The following is a 17,312-nucleotide window of genomic DNA, read 5'->3' as shown; positions in this document are numbered from 1 at the left end:
GAGAAGGAGAAAGAGAAGGAGAAAGAGAAGGAGAAGGAGAAGGAGAAGAGGAAGGAGATTGAGACCGAGATCGAGAAGGAGAATGAGATCCAGGCCCTGACGGAGAAGGTGGAGCAGCTGGAAAACCAGCTGAAAGAGAAAGATGTTGTCATAGCGAAGGAGGTGAAGAAACGGCGCGCTCGCCTCAGGGCCTATCTCGACTGCCTTGCTGAGCTAACTGACTGTCAGGCCAAGGTTAAGCTGATGGAAGCAAGGCTGCACCAGGAGCCACCCCAGCCTGATACAGGATGTAGCAGTGAGGTGGAGGTGGAGAAGGAGAAGGAGAAGGAGAAGGAGAAAGAGAAGGAGAAGAAGAAAGAGAAGGAGAAAGAGAAGGAGAAGGAGAAAGAGAAGGAGAAGGAGAAAGAGAAAGAGAAGGAGAAAGAGAAGGAGAAAGAGAAAGAGAAAGAGAAGGAGAAAGAGAAGGAGAAAGAGAAAGAGAAGGAGAAAGAGAAGGAGAAGGAGAAAGAGAAGGAGAAAGAGAAGGAGAAGGACAAGGAGAAGGAGAAACTTGTGACGATCTACAATGTCGAAATCCTCCGAGCCAACAGGAACATTTTGATTCTTAAGGAGGAGGTGTGGCGGCTGGAAAACCATCTTAAAGACAGAGATGATATCATAAAGATGGCGGTGGAGAAGGAGAAGGAGGAGGAGAAGGAGACGGAGAAGGAGAAGGAGAAGGAGAGGGAGATTAAGATTGAGACTGAGACCGAGAGGGAGATGGAGACGGAGAAGGAGAATGAGATCCAGGTCCTGACGGAGAAGGTGGAGCAGCTGGAAAACCAGCTGAAAGACAAAGATGTTGTCATAACGAAGGAGGTAGAGAAAGGGCATGCTCGCCTCAGGGCCTATGTTGACTGCTTGGCCGAGCTCACTGTCAGGCCAAGGCAAAAATTCTGGAAGCAAGTCTGCACAAGTGAGCAGTGAGGTGGAGGTCAACATGGAGAAGGAGAACGAGAAGGTGCTTGCTTCAGGGCCGAAAGGAAACGAAACTGCAGCAGGAGAAAACTCCAACTATGGGACTGAGCTACAGAAAGGAGGAGGCCGAGATGAGCTGGAGGAGAGAGAAGAGGTGGAGAAGCCCCCGCCCTCACCCTTTTTCTACTCCTCAAAACAAACCCCTCCCCTGTCCCCCTTTGTACATATTTGAAATGATCTAATGATGTGTTGTAAATATGTTAAACTTTTTGAATAAAAATAACTAGTATAGTAACATCTACCTCTGTCTTTCTGAATATACACACAGGATTCATTGATCAATTAACACAGTGTTGGAGTGAAACAAATCAGTGTGATTCATTTAGTTTGCTACTATTCATATGAACACAGCAGAGCATAGACAAACAATGTTTCTTAACTTTTTTACATTTGGTCAAATCTATATATTAATTATGACAACAATACAATAATAATACTATCATCTCATCTGAGGGCCCACCCATCACACTGACCACGCCCATCTGACACGCACACACACTCACGCACACACACATGCACACACACACACACACACGCATACACACACGCACGCACACACACACACACAAGTCATTATCATTTATATATTTACTGTATATATACACATTTTTTTCAATTTATTCATGTTTGAGGTCAATATCAGATCAGAAGACATGTTCATGGCCCTGAAGTCAATTTAAAATGACATGTAGCATGTTAGAGTTATAAATAACTTGTCCATGTGTAAAACAATAGTTTAATTAAAAAAAAAAAAAAAATCACAATAATTATTTTGGGGGGCTGAAGCACATTTTGGGTGGACTGGCCATCTGGCATACCGGGCATCGTCCCGGTGGGCCGTTGACCCAATGTGGGTCGGTCTGGTCCGCTCTGGTTCTTTTTGTTTTGTTTTTTTTCTCTTCTTCCTCTCTAAATTCCCTCCAATTGGGCCGGCCAATTGGCTACAGAGGGCTAGCAGTGTGTTGCCATCATCGACACATATGATTGGCCTATTGTTTGTCATTGTCAATCAATCATGGGCTGACAGGCTCAGAGAGCCCTGACAGTGCTGTCAATCACAACACAAACCAGGGTGGGGCGGGACCTCATGGCATTGGCGGGGGGAGTCGCGGGACGGGCTGCTGCTGAGACAGAAACTTAAAATGGATATTAAGAGTAAAAAGCGCCCGGGTGGCGCTGAGAAGCATCGGGAAAAAAAGCTGAAGTCTCTGGAGGTGGAGGCTGCTAAATGTGGCAAACTGACGGACCTATTTGGTGCCGGGTTCACCAGCCCAGCAGCAGCAGGTGCGCCGGGAGACGAGCGAGGAGGACTCGACAATGATGAGCGAGTGGAGGCAGACATGGTAAGTAACGTTGGCCTGGGGCTGGCTAGGCTACATTTTTTAGACATGTCCAAAACAAAGTAGAAAACGTTTTTGATTTTGTTTTAATTTGCCGAATTGTGATATTATGGGTTATTATTGTTCAGATGATTTAGCTAAGCTAGCTAAGAGCTGCTAACGTCGTTTACTGTTGCCATAGCTGAGCTGTAAATAGAGATGCAGAATCAAGCTGTATTGAAAACAGAATACAAGTAAACCTATAGGGAATAATTAGTTTAATTTGAAATATTTGCCATTGAATTTATTGTAATCTTTCAATTCATTTATTGTTTACTGAGGTGATAACTATTTAATAGGTATAATTTGTGTGTAAATGTTCCACTGATAAGGTGAGAAATATTTAATATTATTGTTATTATCACACAAGTTTTATTGTGCTTATGTGTTGATCCTTAATGGTGTGATTATGTACACTAAATGACCAATTATTACAGGTTGTTGTGATATATTTGAGGAGTCGTTCTCCCTCTGTTTTATATGTGGACATTTGGGACCACTGTTAGAATTGTAAGTTTATCATGTATTTTTTAATGTATAAATTCATACTTCATAATTATAATAATTTTCAAAAGGTTTTAAAAGAAACACACATCCAAAAGTTCTCAACTCTAGGTGCAGGACAGAGGAAAACATTTTCTTTATTTTTCAGACATTATAATGTATCATGTCCTTCTCAGGTTGACCACTTGACATGTGAGAGCCTGAGGAGTTGTTCCCCCTCTGTCCATGTTCGATGACTTGCTCTCTGTCTGCCTCCACTCTCTGCCTTCACTGTACCAAAGTTTGTCTGTTGAGTCTCCTCTAGTCTGGTGAGTTTATCATTTTTTATGTTTTATGAAATCATACTTAATTTGTGATGATTAGAGACATTATAATGTATCCATGTCCTTCTCAGGTTGACCACTTGACATGTGAGAGCCTGAGGAGTTGTTTGCCAGACACAGGTAGAGCTGGCAGGGGCGTCACCCTGGGCCTGCCCTTTTGGGCTGGGCTTCAGCTGCAGATCTAAAGGCTGCTTCCAGGGGCATGGGGCCCTCAGCCTTTGTTTTTCTTTGATTCTGCACCTTACAACATACATCACACCTTATTTTCACACATCCAAACACTGTTTACACCACTGACGCGTAACATATTTTACACATCCCACTACGTAGTTAGAGCTATCTTGATTTGGAGTTAAATAAATTTACTTTTGGCTTGAGAGGTTTGTGTGTGGCCTCCCTTCTTGTTGCCATCTTTGAGATAGGTGGTAACAGTAGTATGCATGAGAGAAGACGCCGCGAGATTTGTGGACTTCTATGTGGTGTCCGCTGATAATGTAGTGGGCTGGTCTGGACAGACAATGCCAGGGCGGAATTTTTGTCCCAGTCCACCCCTGGCCGCAGGTGAACATCGCCTTTGGCTTTCCATCCATCCAGAGGACCGAGAAGACAGAGGAGGAAGCTGTGAGGAAGGAGCAGGTCCGGCCTGAGGAGACCGTCAGCTGTGTCACGGACAACTTTCAAGCGTTCATAAGTCACGAGGAGATGGACGGTGAGGAGAGCCTGCAGGAGACGGTTGAGCTCGTCTTCAAGAGGGCCGTGCAGAAACCAGACTCTGCTGCAGTCTTCGCCGAGCTGTGTCAGCGCCTCTCAACAGTAAGTGATGCATCTATGACTGGAAGCTACTTTTATCCTGTTTCTTACTTAGTTGAGAACTTGATCTTTTTTTGCAAGTTGTAACATTCATTTAACACTTTGATAAACAAGCTATGCTAACCCCTTAATGCACACCATGGGTCATATCTTTGAGATAAATGTATAATATCATTTAATATTCCAGGTATTCATTAAATATCCAGTTTTTGATTACCAGAAATATTGATCTTTATTTTTCCTTTATTACTTTATGAACAAACATATATTTTGTATTGGACATATTATTCTTTCTCACTAGTAATGGATTGTGAAGAAACTCTTAATAATAATTTACATTTGTTCATAAGGTAAGAAAGGAAAAAAGAAAATAATGATTTGTGTTATTCAAAAACAAAATAACTAATGATTATCTGGAATATTAAATAAAGAAATAAATTGATTTCAGAGATATAGCAAAGAAACATTCATGCCATGCATGAAATAACATAGGAAATTAAAACAGGTCATTTTTGACCCATGTTGTGAATTAGAAGGGTAGCGATACAAAAAGTACTTTTTTTTCAAATAATAGGAAAAGAAAATTTAAATAAGGATTTGTGATGATCATAAACAAGTTAATTGAGGAATACCTGAAATACTAAATGAATGAAAATGAATCGTCACTTTGGTGAATCAAATAATAAGTTAATTTAGAGTGGAGGATAAAAATCAGGACACACTGATCACTGTTGACTGCATTTGGTGTTTGCTGTATAAAGTGATTCTTTATGTGAAATTGCATTTGTGTTAATATTTCCTTATGGTTTTCTTCTCTTCAGGTGGAATTCCAATCCTTGTCCGACTGGTCGGCCAGCGTCTCCTTCAGGTCCCTGCTGGTCAAACACTGCCAGGCAGAGTTTAAGAAGAACTTTGACAGGGAGGACATTTCACGGAAGGGGGAGTCCTGCCTAGAGCCAGTCAGGGACGTGAGGGCTATTGATCGACTGAGGGAAGAGAAGAACAACGCCAAACCCTCCTGTCGCTCCATACATACCATCCGGTTTATTGGGGAGCTGTTCCTCTCCAAGGTTCTGGGTGAGAAAGCCATGCACTGCTGCATCAGGAGGCTAGTGCAAAATGGAGACGGGCCGTCTCTCGAGAGCCTCTGTGAGCTCCTCCAGCTCATCCAGCAGGACCTGGAGGTGGTCACGTCCAGGGAGGTGATGGACTCGTACTATAACCAGCTGGAGTTCGTCGCAGAGAAAGGGAGGAGGGCACCAAGGCTCTCCCTTTTGTTGAAGGACACGGTGAAGGCAAGGAAGGTAGCAGGCTCCACCCTCCACACAGACACACATGCTGCATGATAACAAACCTCACTGATGGATGACCGAGGGCATCTCCTCAATCCACGCTGCTGGGAGGACTCGGCAACTTTAAACTGGTGGTGGTTTCTCATCACTGGAAACTGTCCACACCTTCTGCCCTATCCAGTGAGATGTATAAAGACAGTTACACCATCAAAACTACAACAATCCTTATTTCTAATTATCATCATCTGATTGAGTGATCATCTTTACACTGTGACAGACAAACTCGGCTGCTGGGCTGCTCGTGTTTGAGGAGCCACAGCATGATGCTATCCACCTGGCCACTTTACGCAGTGCTGCAGAGAAACAGAGTAAAACAGGCAGAGATGATTATTCTATCTGTTTGTATCATCAGCCACATTTTCAGCAAGTACAATAATTATTATCAGTGTCTGATCTTATTAAAATGTGTCAAATATCAAATGAGAGATGAGATATTTTCAAAACTTTAACATCAGGTTTCTGATCCTCACCGGCTCAGGTGAATAGCTCCTTCAGTCGGAGGTTTTTAAAGTTTCCACCTCGTCTTCATCGATCCACACTGTAAACTCAACATTTGTGACTTAAGCCCTGTACAGACTTTGGAGAACGCCGTTATTGTAAAGTTGCATTGTATTGTATACCACTGTACATGTGAATGTAAATACACTTGTGCTTTTTTCTATTCTAAATAAAGGATATGATCTGATATTACACAGTGTGATTTTGGTTTGTGATGTCTTATCGCCGTAATATGTGCTTCTGAAAAACTGCTGCATCCAGTAATTATGAAGTTAGAGAAGGAAACATAACAAATCCTGATAACAGACTGATATTCATACATTTGCTGATAGTGCAGCTCCAAGTTGAGTTAATCTGATCATGTTGTCCTCTTCATGTGTTTACTTGAGAACTAAATAGAGGTTTTATTTAAGATGATATAACACATTTAAACTCTAACTTTACAAATTTTCTCAAGCTGAAATCCAGATAATAAAGTTATTTTCAGGCTTTAACTCTTTATATAAAACTTCTATCCACTTTATAAATGATCTGTTCTGTTGTGCACGATAGGGGTTTGTGAGCTGTGGAGAGTTTTGTTCATAGAGAAATCTCCTACTACTGAGTCCCAATTGTAAATTAACATTTTGAGAATAATTTGTACTGTTTCTTGTTGTATATACGTGCAATTGATGAATCAGAGTAATAATTCCATCAATTTTCAAAGCTGTCTTTCCCAGAATCAAATCAATACTTTCTTTTATTTGCATAGTCAGTATTCACATATCACATTTTGCCTCATAGGGCTCAACAACCTGTACAAGGAGCGACACCCTCTGCCTTGTTACAGCAGCAAAGGGGACAGTCAGAAAGAGACACCAGAAAAGTAATAATAAGTGAACAGGTAATACTTTCTACTAATGCAATGAAATATAAAAACAATTTAAAAATACAAATAGAATATAATATACTATAAGAGATAGTCTTGTTGTCCTTGTGACATACAGGCCTGTCTGTCTCACACATTGTTTGACGCTGTGTCATCAGATGTGAGCTGTGGGTGTGTGTATGTGTTTGTGTGTGTGTGTGTATGTGTGCGTGTGTGTGTGTGTGTGCGTGTGTGTGTGTGTGTGTGTGCGTGTGTGTGTGTGTGTGTGTGCGTGTGCGTGTGTGTGTGTGTGTGTTTGTGGGAGGGAGAGACTCTAAAAAGAAGTCAAACAGGTCGGACTGATCTCCAAACAATGGCTGCCAACAGGATCTGTGCCTCTGGAAACTTTGTAGGCTGGGGATTTTAAGTCTTTTAATCTGGCCTGGGAATCTTTTCGGTTTTTCAAACCCCGGTGACGGTGCCACAGGTCGTTTAAACTACAGTTAAACTACAGGAGAGGAAGAGGAAGAGAGAGTGAGAATCCAGGTATGGCTCAGCAAGCCACAACATGACCGGCAGTGAATTCCTTCTGCGTGTGAGATGAGGTGAATGAGCGGGGGAGAGTTTCACAATTTAAGAACAAATGTGATTTTGTTCTGTGAATTAAGAGAAACCTATTCTTCAGGTGTTTTTTGTGTCTTGCGATGCCGCTGGCTCTGTGTCGCCCAGGACTGCTGCTCAGCTTCATCACTGTCTGCTCCTGTCTGGGTGAGATGACTGTGTGCTGCCGCTCGTCAAGTCATTGAATGGAGACCTGTCTCTGAAACTCACCGTGCTGCTCCACTCCTCTGTCCACAGACCCAGACTGTGTCCTCGGCATAGTCGGCCGGCCGGTGTTCCTGCCCTGCCTCCACCCCAACATATCCGCCTCTGTGAATGTGTCCATCGAGTGGAGGAGAGGGGACGAGGTGGTGCTCAGATCGGACTGGGGAGAGGACGGACAGTGGGACAGACGGAGCACTGACAGCGCTGCGATCTCTGCTGACGCTGCCCTGACCGGAAACCTGTCCCTGCTGCTGCCATCAGTGGATCCCAAAGAGGACAACACCTACTTTAGACTGTTCATCCTCTCAGAGGGGAATCAAAGTGCAGCCGTGTGCACTGTGTGTCTCTCAACAGCAGGTCAGTGCTGGATAGATTGGGAAATAGAAAGATAGATAAACAGACAGTCTTTTTAAAATTAAAATCATAACTAAACATATTGTGCATAGTTAAAGTGTGTTTCGTGGGAGACGGTGGAAGTAGTCAACACATTTACAGTTGTGATACCAGAGAAATATGAAACTTAAGTGATTAAGAAACATACTTCAGACCAAACGTGTGAATGAACTGACAGGAAGATATCTGAGGGGTGTTGGAAGAAAGTAACTGAGTGTCTGATGGCTGTCTGCAGCCAGTTTCAGTCCCCCAGTGCTGGAGAGGGAGGAGGCAGCGCAGGGAGAGGAGATAGCCTTCTGGTGTCACTCCACTGGTGGTTTCCCTGAACCTGCCATCTACTGGCTCATCAACGACACAGAGAAGCCCCCTGAAGGGTCAGTGAGGACCCTGACCACGTCACTCCCTGACTCCAACCTCTACAACATCACCAGCCATCTGACGGTCAACATTTCCAAGGACTCCAGCGTGTCGTGCATGATAGAGAACCAGTCCATGAACCAGAACTTAACCTCCACCAGCTGTGAGTAACTGATCGATCAGTCAGATTTGATTTGCAAAGTCCATATTCACCAATCACAATTTGCCTGATAGGGCTGGACAAGGTGAGACATCCTCTGTCCTTAACCTTCTTTGAACATACACATCTCAGAGAGCGTCACATATGAAGGATCTGTCTCATGTGACAGAGCACATAAAAAATAACAATATTTACAACATTCATTAGAAAAGACTTAACATAAATGGAGAGGTGTATCAATGTTTAAAGTTTTTATACAGAAGAAAACGTCTGACAGAGATGAAGGGCGTAGTAATAATAGAGGTATATGGCCAGTAATGGTAGAATATGTGAGTAGGTGAATTGTTTATCTAAACAACCTAGTTGTGATCATAATCCAAGATCCACGACCAAGATCCACCATGTGTTCACAGCCACCATCCTTGATCTGCATGATTAAGCACAAGGACTCTGGGCGAGGAAACAAGTCAGTAACATGTGTTAATGAGACATTAATGAGAGGAAGAGGAAGAGGAGGAAAGACAAGCTACGTGTGTCATGTGTCCCAACAATCAACATTTGCTGCTTGTGTGTTACTTCTTGCGAAATTCAACTTCGGTGAACTTTGACCTGCGTATGCTTTGCATTCATGTATGTGTGACTGTAGCCCGACTAGGAGCTGGTCCAAGCGCACCTGAACCAGCTCTCACTATAAGCTTTATCAAAAAGAAAGGTTTTTTGAGCAGAATCTTAAATGTAGAGAGGGTGTCGACTTCCAGAACTGAAATTGGGAGATGATTCACCGGGACAGGAGCTTGATAGCTGAAAGCTCTGGCTCCTACTCTACTTATCGAGACTCAAGCGACGACATGTAAGCCTGAATTCGGGGAGTAAAGTGTTCTAGTGGTGAAATGCTACTATGAGCTGATAACTCAGCAGTGAGGCCATAAACACTGCAGTAAGCATCTCCTTGTTTCCTCTTCTCTGTGGTTCTCGTTGTGATCAGATGGCGTGAAGAGGGCCCCGCTGAACAAGCGAGCGTCAGACGCCATGTGGATCTTCAGCACCGCTCTCTGTGTGGTGGTGGGGATCATGGTGGCAGTGGGAGTGGTCTATCAGATCCACCTGGACAGGACAAGCAAGCGGAAGAAGAAGGAGTTCCGTAAACATCAGCTGAGCAAAGGTAGGGATCATCTGCTGGTGACGTGTTGCTACCTGATCTTCTCATTTTAAATGTGGTTTCACAAGTGGACTTATGGGGATATGAGCAAACTCTACTGAGTGAAAAATGGCTGCTGGGTTGAGACCTACATAATTCATGAACTGAGCATATGTGTGCAACAATATGTTGGTTGTGTTTTGTGTAAACATCCTTGATACATTACCTGCAGTGCACCAATAGAAACAGGATACAGCGACACTATGGTCCTCACTCATCAAAGGCCTTTCACTTTGCCATTAGAAGAATTGAGCTTATTTGTCAAATTTTAATCTAAAGTGAGATTTACAGGGTGGCATGTCTGACTTCACACAGATGACTGCTTGTAGTAAACATGTACATTTGTGACGCCTCCACCACTCGATTATGTCAATTACAAGCAAAGATAGATTTACTTTTTTAGAGACAGGGAGATGAAAGTTTCTGTTTCGTCACAGGGAACAATAGAGAGAAAAGTTAGAAAAATGTAAACACATAATTTTGCGTAACTAAAGAATCTAGCAAACCTTCATTATAAATATTAGTGTTTCCCATCTTTCCCAAAGAGCGGCTATAAGAAAAGAAAGTATTTTGATTCTTAAATCGAAACTCTCTGCTGGTTGACCTAGAGCACAGTTTCTGTTTTGGAGACTTTTCTTGGTCATGAAAATGGCACTTAATACTTAACTCTATAATGATAATCATTCACAGAGGTGGAACATGAGCTCCAGTGTACTGTGCTTTTTGTGATTACTAAAAAACCTGAATGAATGTTTGTTGTCTCCAGCTTACGACAGACATCAGAACGGGGAGGAGACAGAGGTCATGAAGCCAGCGTCCATAGAGACTGATGTTTAAAATCCTCCTAAAGTGGGAGGGCAACAGAGCACTGATTTGTACATGTTTGTTGTGTGTGTGTGTGTGTGTGTGTGTGTGTGTGTGTGTGTGTGTGTGTGTGTGTGTGTGTGTGTGTGTGTGTGTGTGTGTGTGTGTGTGTGTGTGTGTGTGTGTGTGTGTGTGTGTGTGTGTGTGTGTGTGTGTTTTAACTCCTTAGGACCTTTTCCAGCATTCACACTTGTCAGGACCAGTAGACCTCATGTCCTTAGATTTTGGTTAAAGTTAGGGACATGAGATGTGACAGCGTGTGAATGTATGTGTGTGTGCGTGTAAACTGATCATGTAGATATTAGTAAAGTTCCTCAGCTCATCTCACGTCTTTACTATCTGTAACCCGGTTTCATGTTTCCTGAGAAGTTGTTGTTTTTCAAGATTTATTAAAGATTCACAATCTCAAACCTGATGCTCTCAAATTTCGCCTCACAGATGTATTCATGTTTTTTCCTCATGACAGAAAATGACACTTCGAGTCTCTAAAGATCACCAAAAATGGTTCATGAATTGAAACTGATAAAAGATGAAAGAATACAGACTAAATAATAGGATAAATATAATTCCAGTGCAATACACTGATATTAAAATGGCTGCAATCTATCAAGAATTTTACTGACAAAAATGCCAATGGTACCATTACAAATAATCTGAGGCAGATGAAACAAGGTTTTGACATTAGATCATCAGTTACCAGGAACTATATAGGACCTAACTACTCACCAAAACTTTCATAAAATTGCTATTGATCGACTTATTTCAGTTGACATTACAAAAAATGTTATCACAAGTCCATCTTTAAGAGGCCGGCAGGATTACTGCGCTGAAATCATTGGGAATCAATCAATCGGTTTTCGTCCCAGCTGCATTTCCTGAGTAACTGGAGGAAGACGACGGGTCACATCAGAAGTCTGATCCCCGGTTTGCATTCGGTGTCTTCAGACCGGATTTCTTGAGGTCGCTGCGTTCAGCTCGATCCCTCCTGCACAGACGACACTGTGTAGAGGTCACTGCGACGCTGGACCGTGACCGGGATCTGCTGCCGGATGTCGGCCAAATACTGCAGGTCTGGGGAAAGGTGACACAAGTTTAATGGAGACTCACTATGTAAAGAGAGGTGGAAACAATAGTGTGCTGTTGTAATACATCTGCTCTGCATGTAAAACTTTTGTGGAGCAAAAGTCTGCAGCTGTGTCATCAGGCTGTTTGTCTCAGTCTGTTATTTAGCAGGATTGCACAAAATCTACCGAACAGATTAGCACAAAAATGTCTCATGTTAAGAGGACAGTTGTACATGAGTGTATGAAATTGGTTGCAGATCCAAATAAAAATCTGGATCTACTGAATATAAATGTGAGGGAGCTGTTGGGGCTTGGTGGAGGCACGTGCTCTCTGAGTGACCCCAGCATCAGCTTCTGGTCACACATACACACACACGTATCCAGGGAGAACCCTCGCCTCTGAACGCAGAGGTCAACTTTGCTGAACTTTGACCAGCGATGTCAACTTTGAATGTGATATGTGTGACCAGGCACTTACTCCCACAGTCAGATCAAAGATGTTTCACACACAATGCATGACATGACCAGCTAGATGGGCGGCTGTGGCTGAGGGATAGAGTGGTAGTACGATCCCCAGTCTGACCCATCTGCATGCCGAAGTGTCCTTGGGCAAGATGCTGAACCCTGAATGGCCCCTCATAGAATAACTAAGTGCTGCAAATAGATGCACTGTATGAATGTGTGTGTGAATTGGTGAATGTAAAACTGTACTGTAAAGTGCTTTGAGTGGTCAAGACTAGAAAAGCGCTATATATAAATACAAAACCAACCAAAACCATAGATGATGGCATGATGAGTCTGTCAGAGGTATTGTGCCAACACCACCACAAAGTGGTGAGATGCTTCCCTGCCTTATCATTAAGATATCATCATCATCATCATCATCCTCATCGTGCAGATCGTAAACAAAAGACGTAGCGACTGTGAGTTTGATTGTTTCTTCTGCATTTATAGTTCTACTGATCACCAGATGCCCACTGCTCTTCCACTCACCTATATCAGCATAAATCACCCCCTCCTCGGCTCCGGCCTTAGATATAACTTCTCCCCTGTGATGACAGGTTGAAAAAAATAAATCACAAAGCTGCAACATCTCAAAATACCAGGTGGGATGTAGTTGGTTATTATGGGAGAAGGAGAGACATGATGGTGGAGCTTGAAAGTCATAGTAAAAGACATTTACCACTGTGTTTAAGTACCATTTGAGGTTCCTGAGTATTTACACTTGATGCCAGTTTACTTCACTGCATCTTAAAAGGGAAATGTTGTAGCTTTTACTCCGCTCTAAGTATTTCACAGGTAGTTTACTAAACAACAGCTGCTTTCAGACATGCGTTCTCCAGACATTCTGCGGGGGGGCTGTAAAAACGCCAAGTAAAACTCTGGATAATGTCCAATGAGCCGATGTGAGAACACAGCAGGAGATCCTCCAGAGGGGGATGAAGTTTCGGTCACAAACGTAAAACACACTGAGGGAAATGTCAAGAGAATGTTTAGTGATCAGAGCCGGCCTGGTGTCTATGTAGTGTAAACAAAAACATTACATCCTGCCTCCGCCTGGGGCACCACCCCTCACCTTAATGCTCCCCCAGTGGCTTCTACATGTGTTGCACAACCTTTTCATCCTGGTATTTGCATTCCCCATTAGTTTTTTTTCCCAGTTTTGAGTCAGTCGAGTGTGGGTGGACTCATTTGGCTCATTTAGACATTATCCAGAGTTAGACGAGGGCGCAGGCTGGACAAACTCCGGATAAATTCTGGGTAAAATACTCACACGTTAATATATTCTCAGAAATAATGGAGTAATATTTCACATTTTAAATGACAGTTTTTCTGAATCATGAATACTTATTCTCTCACAGTCACTTCCTCTCTCACACACACACACACTTGACCCTGTCCATCACAGCTCCCTCACTACTACTTATTCTACGCCTCTGTTCTTTCCTCTCTTACTTATGACGTCACATCACACGAGCACACATCTTCCCCTGTTTCTCACCATGGGTTTACAACAGTGCTGTGACCCCAGGCCACGTAGGAAGCGGTCTCATCTCTGGCAGGTGATGCTGTGGCCACGTACACTTGGTTATCTACGGCCCTGCATGGGACACAACAAGGTTACAGCAGTGCCAGTCGTGGTATCATTGACAGATCAGCACACGGGTAAAGGGATATTGACAGCTCGTATGATGCACATGTGCAATGCAGGACATTTTTATATTGTGGAAAACTTCTTTGTTTTTGTAATTTAATTAAAAAAGTGAAAGTTTCATATATTTCAGATATTACTTGAAAGTAAAATATACGAAGCCATTTTAGTTTCTATTTCGATGATTATGGCTCACAGCTCGAATTAAAAATACTAAAATGTTTAGGATTTATTTAATTTTCACTTGCCATACACCCCGAAAAATATCAAACTTTTTTTTGATATTCAAATTGGCCGACATGCTCCTTTATTATATAATTTTTAAGATTTTGTTGCAGACTGGGATTTAGATTTATTTTGTTGGATTTATTTAACCTTCAGTCAAATTTCATGATCGTGGGTGTACTGCTGTTCACATTTTGCTGCCTTATTTTTTAAGACACAGGTTTTACAGGAATACATTAGTTTCGAAGAGCAAATATCCAGTGTACTTTCACTGAAAGGGTTTTGGGTGGTGACTGGGAGTGTGAGCCTGACCTCCCCCTCTGCAGGAGCTCCCAGTGCGCTGGACCAGTCGTCATGTTGAAGGCTCCGGGGTAGACGAGCAGCTGGCAGCCTGATGACAGCAGGACACACTCACTTAGCTAAATAACACAACACTGAACTCGTGACATACGAGCTGTCACTTCAGCCACTCACCCTCCCGGCTGTAGAGCTGCGCCAGCTCTGCGAACCTGATGTCGTAGCAAATCCCCACGCCAACTTTACAGAACGCTGCAGGGCGTAACACAGAGAAAGCAAACGCATCAAAGTGACGCTCATCCAGCTGCAGGGAAGGAAGCCGCAGTCAGCAGGTGTCACTCACGCGTCTCAAACATTGACAAACTGTTGCCTGGACTCAGCGTCTCCGACTCCTGGAAGCGAATCTTTCCCGGAACGTCGATGTCGAACAGGTGAATCTTGACAGAGAGAAAACGTTGACAGATGAAGATGATATTGTTGATGTCCTGCTATAATCTCACTTAGAGGTCAATAAGAAGTTTAACTAAAGGATTGTGTTCAATGCACACACACCTTTCTGTGTTTGAGAATCATCTCTCCATCAGGACCGAACACTGTGCAGCTGTTGTACAACTTCCCTCCATCCTCCTCAGGGATGGAGCCTGAGGAACACACACTCACATGGTTCATTCGAGTACACTACATCACACACTCCCTCCTTCACGATGCCACAATCATCTCACCTGTGTTGATGCTCTGAACTTCTTCAGAAATATTCCTTGTAATTAGTGAGTCCTCCTTAAACGTTTCTATAATATACTGTCACTTTTTATTGTTTGTGTGCTTAGAAACAGTCTATGGTGCAGAGTGAAGTTAGAAAACTGTGTGTTCATCCCACCTGGTTTATCAGCAGTGAAGTTATTAATGTTTACTTGTGTGGTTCTTGTATAAATTTGAATGATTTACTCAACTGGTGTTATCTTTTTCATACTTTACATATTTCCGAGGTCTGTTAAACAATCGACACAATCTCCAGACCCAAGTTGACAACTTTTAAAAATAAAAGCCAGGTAATTCGGCTAAATTTAAACAAGCGTTTTACTTTGAAGACAACTTCCAAATGTTTTTACCATGAGATCAGTTCCTGAGCTATGTGTCTGAGTTGCAGTTCAATATGGTGAAATAAAAAAATAAATAAATCGGAATGATCTGGTTTATCCAAGGACATAGAAGAAGACATGTTTAACTTGGTCCCGCCCCCACTGACTGCGACAGAGCGCTGGTCGCCTGTTTCTTCAAAGTTCATCAATATCAAACAAACGCAATTCTTGCAAAGTTTGCGAGATATACGTTCCACATACAGACTGACAGACATTTGTGAAATTGGTAGACGGATAATTTGTTTATTTTCAATCCCAGAAACAAAGCTAGAACACATGCTCACACTATAATACTGTAATATTAATATTTTGTACAGGAGAAAGGCTTCTTGTTAGAACAACACATTCAAAGGCATATTTACATTGACTCCTTAATGGACTGCAGTTTGTTTGATCAGTACAGTTACATGTGGCTCCTTACCTCCCACCAGATACACCTTGTTCTCCTTGGCTGCCTCTGACAGCACCTGGGTGGACTCTCCTGGGATCCTCTCAGCATACGAAGAGAAGAAGCTGGTTCCATACGGAGAATTGAAGCATTCCTGTGTTTATGACCAATGAGAGAGCGGTTTAAAAGCAAGAAGTGAGATGTGACTTGAATCTAGGACGCAGATTGTCATGTGGAGTTTGATATTTGATACCACTTGTCTGAAAAGGGGAACAGGGACAGAGAGGGCGTCCTCCTCCGACCAGGAGTGTTCAGTTGGTGCAAGCCACAGACTGGGAAATGCGTTTGGATGTCGGCCAGCAGCTTATAGTCCCATCACACATTGTTACCACCACTTTAAGACCAGTTCTGATACTCTGGTTCAACACCCTGGGGTATACTGGCATCTGAGGAAAAACAAGGCTGGGAAACAATATCTGCCCAGACAAAGTTTTGCTGCAGGGTTTTTGTTGCAACAGCCGCCATCATGTTGCTCTGAGATCTGGGGATCCATGGACCAGTCCTGTGCCAGACCATAAAGGAAACATCACAGGCTGCAGGGCTCTGCAGCCAATGGCTATGGATCAGGAGGAAGGATCCCAACTGGGCTCCAAGATGTTAGGGACACACAGCATTTCTGACCAGGCTGTGGTGGGCCTGACCTAGAAGAGGGGTCTCTTGTGATTAAAAGCCGAAACACCCGATGACGCCAAGGTAAACATCTGAAGATGTGAACCAATCATCTGCTGGTGGTTGGCAGGCTATCATCACCCTGGTGCTGACCCTCAATTAAACAAGGGATATTCTCCATCTTGTCCAAAGATTAGATCAAAACCTTGAGAAGTTTGATCTTTATAGTTTTTTGGTTGATGCTAAGATACCATTGAGTTATCTGATTTCTTACAATGAATGGTGCTCTTAAATAAATACATGTGTGGATTGATCATCATATTCATTTTATATTATTACTCTACTATATTAACTACTCTCTCATTACTGTTTGAATGTTGCATGGACCGGACGAACACTTTAACTGCGCAGTCCGCTGTGAAGCAGCCTCCTCCTCCTCCTGCTCACCGGCAGCAGCACCACCTGACTGCCCCGACCCGCCGCCTCCTTCACCAGCCTCCGGGCTCTGCTCAGGTTGTCCGCCTTCACACCGCTCACCTGCAGCTGCACCACCGCCAGACGGAACTCTGACAAACACAGAACCACCGGGAGAGAGTCACAGCGACAACACATCAGTCCACCAGCTTTACTCTAGGTTAGTATGACTCTTAGCTTCAGATAAAGTAAAACACACATCATAGCTCGCAGTGGAGAACTTACTGGACATTGCTCTGGTTAATCCTGACATGAGAGCACAGGAGATCTGTCTAATTCCACAGTTCACTCCTGTTAAACATTCATGAGCAGGAATGACATGTGCTTCCGGGTGGCTCTTTGCTTTTCAAAATAAGATTCTGCAGTAAGTCTACGCC

General features: G+C 43.1%; 3 protein-coding genes across 5 annotated transcripts; 2 read left to right on the top strand and 1 right to left on the bottom strand.

Annotated features, from left to right (window-relative positions):
• The first annotated feature begins 2,121 nt into the window (after positions 1-2,121).
• On the top strand, positions 2,122-5,997 carry LOC128448367 (eukaryotic translation initiation factor 4 gamma 3). Its single transcript, XM_053430973.1, has 4 exons — positions 2,122-2,360; positions 3,077-3,208; positions 3,295-4,036; positions 4,855-5,997. The coding sequence occupies exons 3-4, from the start codon at positions 3,926-3,928 to the stop codon at positions 5,377-5,379; spliced, it is 636 nt and encodes a 211-aa protein (XP_053286948.1). The 5' UTR covers positions 2,122-2,360; positions 3,077-3,208; positions 3,295-3,925; the 3' UTR covers positions 5,380-5,997.
• Positions 5,998-6,993: 996 nt separating this feature from the next.
• Positions 6,994-10,952, top strand: LOC128448456 (T-lymphocyte activation antigen CD80). 2 transcript variants are annotated; one of them, XM_053431118.1, is made up of 6 exons: positions 6,994-7,276; positions 7,416-7,498; positions 7,589-7,912; positions 8,184-8,468; positions 9,451-9,627; positions 10,430-10,952. In XM_053431118.1, the coding sequence occupies exons 2-6, from the start codon at positions 7,435-7,437 to the stop codon at positions 10,498-10,500; spliced, it is 921 nt and encodes a 306-aa protein (XP_053287093.1). In that variant the 5' UTR covers positions 6,994-7,276; positions 7,416-7,434; the 3' UTR covers positions 10,501-10,952. The 2 variants fall into 2 exon arrangements, with proteins under 2 accessions (XP_053287093.1, XP_053287092.1); XM_053431117.1 differs by having other exon boundaries at positions 6,998-7,335.
• nit2 (nitrilase family, member 2) lies at positions 10,897-17,271 on the bottom strand. 2 transcript variants are annotated; one of them, XM_053431119.1, is made up of 10 exons: positions 17,161-17,271; positions 16,909-17,027; positions 15,826-15,946; positions 14,818-14,906; positions 14,609-14,702; positions 14,443-14,517; positions 14,281-14,359; positions 13,594-13,692; positions 12,585-12,640; positions 10,897-11,598 (listed from the first exon to the last, which is right to left on the bottom strand). In XM_053431119.1, exons 1-10 carry the CDS (start codon positions 17,186-17,188, stop codon positions 11,498-11,500), a joined length of 861 nt encoding a protein of 286 aa, XP_053287094.1. In that variant the 5' UTR covers positions 17,189-17,271; the 3' UTR covers positions 10,897-11,497. The 2 variants fall into 2 exon arrangements, with proteins under 2 accessions (XP_053287094.1, XP_053287095.1); XM_053431120.1 differs by having other exon boundaries at positions 16,999-17,027; positions 17,161-17,222.
• Between the last annotated feature and the right edge of the window lie 41 nt (positions 17,272-17,312).

The sequence above is a fragment of the Pleuronectes platessa genome, chromosome 9 (genome assembly GCF_947347685.1).
Source record: "Pleuronectes platessa chromosome 9, fPlePla1.1, whole genome shotgun sequence".
Classification (NCBI taxonomy): Eukaryota; Metazoa; Chordata; class Actinopteri; order Pleuronectiformes; family Pleuronectidae; genus Pleuronectes; species Pleuronectes platessa.
Note: the sequence above shows the minus strand (reverse complement) of the source record. Positions and strands in the feature narration are given on the sequence as shown.